Raw genomic sequence first — 10,373 nt, 5'->3', positions numbered from 1 at the left:
CCCCCGCATCAAACACGCTTATCCTGTTCTTGCCACTTTCTGAAGCAGTTCTGAAAGTCCTCTCGTGAGTGTCTTTAGTTGCTCTGTCATGGCTGCCTTGATGTCCTGAATTGATTCAAAACGTTTACCTTTCACGGTCATTTTGACTTTGGGGAAGAGCTAGAAGTCACACGGTGCCAGATCCAGGGAATAAGGTGGATGAGGACACACCGTAATGTTTTCATTTGACAGAAATTGCCGTACCAGAAGTGATGTGTGACACGGAGCCTTTCCGTTGTGATCAAAACATACGGTGAATGCTGCTGCCGAGTGCCATCCAACGGAAAGGCAGGGATCTTCAATACGGGAAGCGACGTGTCAAACGTTAGTAACAGTGTGTGACAAGTTTCCACTTGTTTGGTGCAGTCAGTCGGGTGTGAGCTATGGTTGAGAGAAGGTGTGTTTTAAAGTGTGCCGTCAATCATGGATCACCAACAACACATTAACATGAGATGGGCAAATGCTTTCATCCTCCATCATGACAACGCTCCGTGTCACACACCACTTCTGGTATAAGACAATTTCTGTCAAATAAAAGCATTACCGTGTGTCCTCATCCACCTCATTCACCGGATCTGGCACCGTGCAACTTCTGGCTCTTCCCCAAAGTCAAAATGACCATGAAAGGTAAATGTTTTGAATCAATTCAGGACATGGAGGCAGCCATGACAGCGCAACTAAAGACACTCACGAAAGAGGACTTCCAGAGCTGCTTCAGAAAGTGGCCAGAACGATGGGATAAGTGTGTTCGAAGCGAGAGGGAGTATTTTGAGGGGGATTAATGGCAATGTGTCTTTTACGGTAATAATTTTTAAAATTTAAACATTCACTGTATGTTTTGATCACACCTCATATCTTTGCAAAGAGGCTTACTCGAGAATGAGGAGGGAGGAAATGCAGGAAGAAAATCTAGTTTATTTAGTGTGTAGGGTGTGCAGGCCTCGTGTTTTATCTCATTAAATCCTCCTACATCTTTATGCCTTAGGAATTGCTGTTGTCCTCATTTTACTACACATGGGGAAACTGAGAATCAGGGAACTGGCAGAATCAATTACAAGTTAAGTGTCCATCCAGTTTGTATGATTTGTGCTTAAACTGTGCTCAGTCTCCCAGACTATCTTTGGTAATCTATGTCAAAGTTTTCACACCCAGAACAGCCTGTTAAGTCTGAGCCAGGGGTCAGCAAGACCCCGAAAGCCTCATTTTGGTGGCCAGGGGCAGGTTTCCTGGGTCCCAGAAGTTGGACTTGAGGGCACTGAGCTCAGGGCACGGGGCTCCTGCTAGTTAACAACCGGGTGGGGCTGTGTTTTGAGCTTCTCTTCACGAGGACACCTGCTGGCTGCGGCGTGTTGTGTATGCCCCTCCCCTTTCTTTTTAAATTGCCAGGGGAAGCCGTGGCTGGGGGACTTCTGAGCCATCATGTACTTTAGCCCTGCACTCTCCCCAGTCCCTGGCTCCTGTGAGCGTCACCCAGAGATGGCTCAGGGCGTGAGGCCACGTAGGACTCTCCTGTGTTTGGATCTCACCTGTATGTGGGGTAAGTCACCGAGCCTCTGAGCCGCAGTTTCATCCTCTGTAAAAGGCCACTTAAATAAGACCATTTTATGAAAAGCACTTAGCACCGTGCCTGGCACACAACTACAGGGGCCGCCAGTACTGGTTGGGTGCCCTCTCTGGGCTGGGCACAGCTTTACATCTATTAACTCTTGAACCCCTACAGTAATCCTGTGAAGTGGATAGTGTTACGGCCCCCACTTTACAAAGGAGGAAACTGACCCAGGAGGTATGTGCCTCTGAGGGCCACACAGCTTAGACGTGGTTGGCAGAATTGTGACTGAACCTCAGCGGTTTGTCCATAAAGCCGCTCTCGTACCCACTCACTGGAGGCTAATCTGATGTTTGTGATCCCCTGGCAAGTGGAGATCCAAAAGGGGCTTAAAAACCTGCCAGAGTCCAGGCCCTCTCACTTCCTCGTGAGGAATGTAAACCGATTTTTAAAATCTCTCCTAGAGCTGGCAGTCCTTAGCAATCCCATCCCGTTATTTGACAGTGGAGAAAACTTGACAGTTAGGGAGGTTGTGACCTGCCTGGGGTCACACCGCTAATTCCAACACAGGACATGCTCTCTCCTCTGCCTCTTGAACCTGTGCCCAGGCCAGAGCCTCTCCACCAGGCCTGGCGCACCCCCCCCCACACACACACACACCTTTCTCCTTTCCTGGGAGGCTTCCCTGCCTACCGTGGGTCCTTGCCCCGTAACTCCTGCTGATGTCTCCTCGTCTTCCTCTCCGAGATGTCTGACCAGGGACTGCATACGCAGGTTAGCAGACCCACATTTGCAAAGACTTTTGAGTCAGTGGTGAAGAAAGACATGGAAACAAAGAATGTTCCCAGTTAAACATAGTGGGCAAAAAGAATTACCTGGCTTGCTTCTTTAAAATTCCGATTTGCAGTTTCTCCTTTCCAGACATTCTGATTCAGCAGGTCGGGACTGAGGCCCAGGAATGTGCATTTTTCCTGATCACTCCAGAGGGTCTCTGGTGTGATCTCCGGGACACACCAGGAGAAACACTGCAGGGGTGTGGGGACACTTAGTGACGGTGGGGCTGGGGTGGGGATGTGACTAACTCTTGGGCAGTGTGGCCAGGTGTGTGCTGAGCCTGATGGGCTCTCCATCCTAGGCAGAAGGAACAATATGAGCAAAAGCACAGGGCGGGGGTGAGGGAAGAATGCGTCACCTTCAATTTTCTGCCAATGTAACAATAATGGCATCAGTTGTACACTAAGCACTAGGGATACAGCACTGAGTAAGACAGATGGCCTGGTGGCATCTTGGAGGGCCTGGTGTGCAGGCAGTGGGACGATTACCAACACCTCCTGTCCTCCCTCCTAGGTCCCCTCCCAGCTCTCAGGTCTGTCTTTGTGGCCGGGTAGCATCAGCCCAGGCTGGGAGAGCAATAATTCAGCAAATATTCCCGGAGTCCCTGCTTCACACCAGGCTCTGTGCTAGCCTCTGGGATTGGGGAGTGAACCAAACAGACTGGGCCCTGGGCTGAGCGTGGAGCTGGGCAGATGGATAGGTCAACTTGTAAGGAGACTGGCAGGTGCCAACTTCTGCCTCTTTCCAGGCAAGAAGGTGTATGTGGACTTTGAATATTTACCCCAGGGGTCCTGGAGGCTTAGGGTGCTGCTTCCCCCTCCCCCTTAACTGTAGAGCGGAAGCACCTGGGGAACTGTTTAAACTCCCCGTGCCCCCTCCCACCACCAAAAACGGATCCCAGATCAATTAAATCAGAATCCCAAAGGGTGGATCCCAAAGGGCATCAGCCTTTCTTTTGTTTCCTCCCCCACCCCCAAAATATTTTTTTCACCCATCTGCCCGCCCTCCTCCCCTTTGGCAACATCGGATTGTTCTCTGTATCTGTGGTCTGTGTCTGTTTTGTTCATTTGTTTTAGGGTGCTGCTATTTAAGTGGAAAAGGTGTCAGGGTCCTTGGGAGCGGCTCAGAGGAAAAGCGAAATGATACTGTTACCGGCAGGGAATGGAAACATGAGTTGACCTGATACTGACAATCCGGTGGCTTCTCCTCTCTGGCTCATTTCTCTCATTCATTGCACTGATCACAATGTGTAACTATTATTTATTACAGTGTATGTTGGGGTCTTGGCGGGGGACGTGGAAGCTGTTTCCGCCACCCAACTGAAGTCCCATGGCTGTCTTGTTCTCCAATGTGAATGGCTGCACCCGAACCTCTGGATGCCCCTCACTAATATTTACTGGTAGCAGCTGAATGAATAATGGCGACTTATCCACTGCTCACTGAGCGCCCTGCATTGTCACGCGTTTTTACATTCCGTCTCTCATGCATGAGCCCTATTAATCCAACCCAATGGAGTAGATACGACAAACACCTTCACTTTGCCAATGAAGAGACTGAGCCCTAAGGGGTTTCAGTGACTTGCAAGGATCCGTGCGGCCAGCAGGAAGGAGGCAGGGCGACAATCGGATTTGGGCAGCTCCAGGCGCTGGGGGAGGCTGCCGGGTGTGGGGAGCCGCGGCGCTTCGCAGGAGCGTGGGGACAAGCACAGCATCCACCGGGCCGGGATGCCAGGAGGGTTAAGGGAGCGACCTGGGTGAAGTTGTGGCGCACCCACCAACCGGTCTGGTCTCTCCCAGGGTCAACTCCGGACACCTGCTGTTAGCAGAGCCGCACGCAGACACAAGCACTAAGTGCCAGTAGCTTCGCAGGCGTCATTGGACGCTCTGCGCTTGCGCAGGGTTTCCCGGCGTCCGCGTGAACATCCGGGTTACAGGCTCCGAAAGGACCAATGAGCGAAAGCACAATGAGCAAGGGGGCGGGGCCGAGGCGGGGCATCATGGACGCCCCCAGTGCGCTGCGTCCGGGTGCTTGTGGGTGATGCACTGACCGGCAGCTCCGCCACCGCGGACCCGCCCTCTGCCCTCGCCGACCGAGACTTTGTCGGGCCTGCGAAGTTCTGCTAGGCGGCGGTCGGAGAGGGAGCCATGGGGACGGTGCATGCCCGGGTAAGAGGCCCCGCGAGCCGCGGGCTGTGTGACCTCTGGGCGGGCGCCGCGGGGAGACGCTCTGGCGGCTGCGCCCGGGGGTCACCTGGCGAGGGGGCTCCGAGGGAGGCGGGGCCCGGAGGCCGGCGTGGAACCGGGCGGGTCGATCCGCCTGCAGCGCCCCGGCGCTGGCCCGCGAGCCTGGTGCAGGCGAACCAGGCCGCAAAGCCAGGCCGCAGAGTTGCTGTCCGCGTGTCCCGCAAACCTCCGAGCAGGAAACCCTTACTCAGAGGAGGGTCGTGACTCGCCCAAGGTCACTCCGCGAGGCAGTGGCCCGGAAAGGACTAGCGACCTTTCCGTGCTGTCCTGGAGCAGAGTAATACGTTTTCTTTTCCATGACTTGACTTCTCTACCCTCAGCCTTTCCGGGCGTCCTCTCTCCGCGCCGGCCACCCTCTCCAGTCTGTCCCGCTCAAGCCGCTGCTGGAGTCACTTAGAAGTCTTGCAACCCAGACCCAGCTAGGAGTCCACCTTTCTACTTTTTACCGTCAAAGACGTTAGGAACCTCCGTATGCTTTAGTTCCTGCTTTTACAGTGGAGGCGGTAGTGGTACCTACTCACCAGGCTGTTGGGAGAATTAGAAGACACAGTGCACTTGTGCTTAATAAGTACTTACTTGGTTGGGACTTGGCGCCAACGAACTGCTTGCCAAAGTGCTCTGCGTTATGGTCATAACTGAGGCCAGAGAATGAATATTTGTCCAAGGTCAGCCTGTTAGAGCCTCAGAATGTTCCAAAACTCAGATCTCCTGAGTCCCAGCCCTCAACACCACTTTCCTACTAGAAGGTGGATTCTGTTCACTTGCCCTGCTCAGTTTCCAATACTTTCCCATTACCTGCCTAACGAATTTAACACAGGCTTCTCAGCCTGGCATCCGGAATAGGACTTAACTCCCCTGCACAGAGCTTTCATTCACGGGAAACACCGTTGCTCTTCTGACACTCTTTGGGCTGTACTGGTGCTCACCGCTCCCACTTCCATCACCCACCTGCATCCCCATCATTAGCTATCAAAATGTTCCCATCTTTTAGACTTCAGTTCAGGTCACTTCCTTAATAAACCTCCTCCTTTTCTTCCCTCATTTGGATGTGCCACTAGCTTTCTGGACATTGGTCCTCTGGTGCCCTGTTTAAGCTCTGTTTGCATTTTTGTCTTATCCTTTTAGATTCTAAGTTTCTAGATGTTACAGTAGGAGCTGCATTTTACTTGGCTTGCATCTCTTGTAGCATCTTGAACAAAGTAAGCATTCAATCATTTATTCAAGTGATATTTACCAATGGGTACCATGCGCCGGGTGCTATCGTAGGTGCTAGGGATACAGAAAAAAAAAAAGTCTGCTTTTATTGAGCTCCTTTGATGCTAAAATCGCTGCTCCTTTGATTAATGTACTGACCAAAAAAAACTTAATTTAATTTGACCTTTCTGTTCCGCTAGGCAGTGTTATGTGAACTTTTTGGTCAAGACTCACAGTAAGAAAACGTTTTACGTTTGCTGTCTAGTTCCCTCATGCGTATGTGAAACACAAATTTTGTGAAACAATATTTGCCATTAACATCTGCTGTTTTAAAAAATATTTTCTGTTAGATTCTAGTCTCTATCGCTTTAAGGATCCTGTTCAGACTCACTAAATTTATTTCATGTTCTGGCCCTTCGGTTCACTGCCTCGCATAGCGCTTGGCACGTGGTGTTCAATAGAACTTGTTGACTGGCCAGTAGACTGATCTGCTTAAAGGTGAGAGGCTGGATCCAGATGTTTTCATGCATTTCACCAAATACTCATCCCATGCCCGATCTCCCAGATGCTGGCATGTAAATTCTACGAGGGTGAGGATCTTATAAGCACTTGTCACAGAGTAGGTTCTTAATCTTTGGTGAATGAATGAGTATTGGTAAGACAGTTAATTTAGGACGTCAAGCTTCGCTGTACCTGTAAAAGCATAAAGACATCTTCTCTTAAACTTAAAGCCTGAATTTCAGATTAAAGAATACAGATGGGCCTGGCAGGTCTTTAGTGAATCTTGTTTCATGCTTTGAAATTTTAGGCATCATAATGGAATTTTTTTAGCATAATGGAATGTAAACTTTGTGCCTGGACAAAGCATATTTGCTAAGCATTCAGACGGAATAGAATGATATATGCATATATTCCTAACCACAGTGTATACTATACTCTGCAGACGTAATTTGCACAAATTTAATATACTTATGTGCACTGTGTAAACTTAAATATAGAAAGCATATTCATGAAATGGTGCAGGGAAATGTTGCTATTTTAATTTGTTAATATATTTGAGAAATATAGTAGTGATTCCGTTTTTAAAATGTTACGCAACAAAATTGAAAGGATAATGATATGAAATAAGTGCTATATTCTTTGCCCGGCGTTATCGTCCCTTTGTTACTTATGTAAACATCCCACTTCAAGCACTACGAGGCAGGGACGTGGCGACGTGGCTTGCCTTGGTCACTGCGGCGTTCCCTGCCCTTAGCCCAGTGCTCAGCATACAGTAGACACTCAGTAACTCTTTATTAGTAAAAGAGCAAAAGAAAAATCACTCACTTACCTATTCCACCAATATTTGAGTACTTCTGACGTACCTGGGCAGATAAAAATAAGGAAAAGAGGGAGTACTTGCAAAGGTTATAAACTTCTAACATCAAGAGGTGTCCCTGTGAAGGAGGGACTGATTCTGCCTGAAGATACCAGGGATGGCTCACAGAGGAGGTGACATTTAAGGTGGCTCTTTAAGCCATTTAGGGGGGAAGTTATTCCTGGCAGAGAGAACAGGGTGTGCACGAACGTGGATGTGAGAGTCGCACAGTGGTGGGGACTGAAATGGGTGGCAGACGTGGGCCTTACAGTGGGTGTCCTTGCGTGCCCTGTGAAGGAATCGAGTGGATGTTAACCTTTGGCGCTTGGGGGGACCTCCAGAGTCTTAACGGCAGGGAGGGGAAAGAGGACATGATGCTGTCAGGTCATTACCTCTCCAGAGAACCAGGGACAGGATGGCGGAGGTACTGACAAGAGGCTTTTGAGATTTCTAGGGAAAAGGTGATCATGGCCCAGAGTCCCCATTGCTTTACATACTGCAGATATCAGGCACTTCTGTGCGCTTTGAAAGTGCTTATTTGTAGGGAATTGGTGGAGTAGGGAAGAAGCCACACACTGGTTAGCACGGTTTTCCCCAAACTTGCACGTTTATATAGTTACCTGGTGCTACACTAGACCTGAATCCTTTCCAGGAGTGTCTGGGAATCCCTGTGGGTAAGCAAGCATAGATACAATGTATAATGTATAACATTGTATGTATATTGTTATACATACTATTACATTGTTATGTCCTCTGGGAGTACTCGACCAGGCACAGCCTATGGAATCCTTATTCGTCCTTATTGAGAAGATGCTTTAATGCTTTTGAGGTGTCAGTTTAGGTTGATGAAAGGGACCGCTTTCTGGCCCATTTTATAAGCATGTACAGTTCCTCTTGGTGTGTGAATAAGACTTTCTGAACCAAAACACATCTATCAGGGTCCAGAAAAGTATGTTTTAGTAATTTGGGTTGTCAGTGTAGTTATCCTAGAATGCACCCAATTTTGATTTAAAAAATTAAGGTACTTGCTATAACAACAAGAAAGCAGATGTTTTTTCTTTTCCCTGATAAGTGGTTTCATGGCATCTTATTTTTAAATTGCTTTTGTCTTCAAATGGGCTTTACAGAACTGGATTTGCCACAATCCTCGGTTCATGACACAGTCATCATAGGTTCGTTCTTCACCCTTTTGGTTAATTAATTTTCCTCTTTGTTTTGATTGATTAGTAATACACAGGACACCAAAGAGCTCACTACCAGCATAAGACATGTACGTGACGGTAGCTTCCATGTGCATTTGTGCCCCCCCCCCCCCGCCCTGCCTCCACTGAGCAGAGGGAACCACAGTACTGAGTTTTCTGGGGCACCGTCGAAAGACAGAACTCAAAGGGTTTGGCTTTTTAATATGTTCTAAGTTCATTTATCTGTGGCGCCTCCCTCCCTTTCAGAGTTTGGAGCCTCTTCCAGCCAGTGGGCCTGATTTTGGAGCATTAGGAGAAGAAGCTGAATTTGTTGAAGTTGAACCTGAAGCTAAACAGGAAATTCTTGAAAACAAAGATGTGAGTATGAGGTTGAAGGATTGACGCCGTTACTGGGAGAAACAGCTACTTCTGTAAACATCTGGGAGGATGTAAAAGAATTCACCTGTCTCGGTGCCTTCATCACAGAAGAGTTTGTAGCCAGCTACAAACTGCTGACTTTTAGAAAAATAGGTTCTGGTTTTAGAAAAGGAGTTTTTCCTTGGTGATTATTTATGTGGGAAGTTTAACCAAACACATTTTGTGTTTATGTTACTAAAAAAAAACTCCAAAGTATTTCAAAGAAAAGCAAATATGTTTCAATTTATACTCTTTTTCCTCCTTCCTCGCTCCCAGAAAAATGATCTGGGGTCTTGAATGAAACTTTTCCTAAACTTTGTTGCTTTTGAAATTAAGTGCAGTTGAAGGAAGAAATGTGAGCACATTTTCATGAATTCTTAAATTAAGATCTTCTCAGTGCAGATAAGTTATAACTTTCCCAAACACTCCCTAGGATCTCTGCTTTATTTTTCTGTCACTTGGTGCTGTCTACTGTACTATACACATTGCCTGTTTCTCCCGCCTTGAGAACATAAGCTCCCTGAGGCAGGAATTTATGTCTTGTTCTGTTACACCCTTTGGTGTTTAGAACAATACCTGGCTCACAGGTAACCCGTGCATTTTTTGTGAACAAATGAAACATTGACAGCGCGCTCACTGTGCTGAGCGGCTTTTATGAAAACGGCGGTGCTGGAGAAGCAGCTCTGCTCCTGACGAGTGCACTTGCCAGTGAGGAGAATCCCTGAGTCCGCGCTTATCGTGCTGTGTTGAATCCCCACAAGCTCTCGTTATGAAGCTGGGTTACAGTCAGCGTCCCCCAGGGGCCAGTGATCGGGGAGCACGTGGGAAGGACACACGGGAGCTGCAGGGGTTAGCACTGGCACAGTCCTCGGACATCTCGCTACGGAGACCCTGTTCACAGGAAATACAGGCCTAGCAAAGGGTAGGTTCAAGGCACCATTTATTTGGAAGGGTGTGAAAAGTAAATCAAGTCTGGGATTGAGAAATGGGGATCATTAAACTTGAAAAAACACCCTTGATACTGATTTCAGACCTTTGTTTTTAGGCTGGATGCCTGATCTCTTGTCCCGTGTCATACGTAACAGGCTGTCCTCTTGTCACATTCAGGTGGTTGTCCAGCATGTTCATTTTGATGGACTCGGAAGGACTAAAGATGACATCATCATGTATGAAATTGGAGACGTTTTTAAGGCTAAAAACCTTATTGAGGCAAGTATTCTCTCCGCTTGGCAGCCTTTCCGTTCCCTCCTGAAGATGCGTGACTCTCCTGCTTCCTCACGCTGCTGAGTGCCCTCCCCAGCCTGTCCGCTGAGGACCTCGCCTCCTCCCCTGAAGGGAGCCTTGGCCTCCCACGCTGAACCCGTCCGTGCCCCACGTGCCTCCCACACACTTGTGTATGTTTGCATTCGCCCTTATCCCGGAGAAGGGGCCGGTTCTCTTTTCCAGGGCTGGTTCATCCCTGTGCTCGTCACACTCGTCCCAGCCTTGGAGTGGGGGCTGCCGGGGATGGGTGCTGACTCCTCCCCAGGGACCCTGCTTGGCACGCACCCTCCATGGCTCTC

General features: G+C 48.7%; 1 protein-coding gene across 2 annotated transcripts in view; it reads left to right on the top strand.

Moving 5' to 3' along the window:
* Window positions 1-4,399: 4,399 nt before the first annotated feature.
* The window catches only part of SAMM50 (SAMM50 sorting and assembly machinery component), a 31,552-nt gene continuing 25,578 nt past the window's right edge, over window positions 4,400-10,373 (top strand). For both annotated transcript variants that reach the window (XM_033117438.1, XM_033117437.1), the window contains exons 1-3: window positions 4,400-4,584; window positions 8,662-8,772; window positions 9,919-10,020. In XM_033117438.1, coding sequence (XP_032973329.1) covers window positions 4,564-4,584; window positions 8,662-8,772; window positions 9,919-10,020 — 234 coding nt within the window. In that variant the 5' untranslated portion in view covers window positions 4,400-4,563. The remainder of the gene's footprint in view (window positions 4,585-8,661; window positions 8,773-9,918; window positions 10,021-10,373) is intronic.

Source organism: Rhinolophus ferrumequinum, chromosome 10 (assembly GCF_004115265.2).
Source record: "Rhinolophus ferrumequinum isolate MPI-CBG mRhiFer1 chromosome 10, mRhiFer1_v1.p, whole genome shotgun sequence".
In the NCBI taxonomy this organism is placed as follows: Eukaryota; Metazoa; Chordata; class Mammalia; order Chiroptera; family Rhinolophidae; genus Rhinolophus; species Rhinolophus ferrumequinum.
The sequence above is the reverse complement of the archived record's forward strand: the minus strand, read 5'-3'. Positions and strand labels throughout refer to the sequence as shown.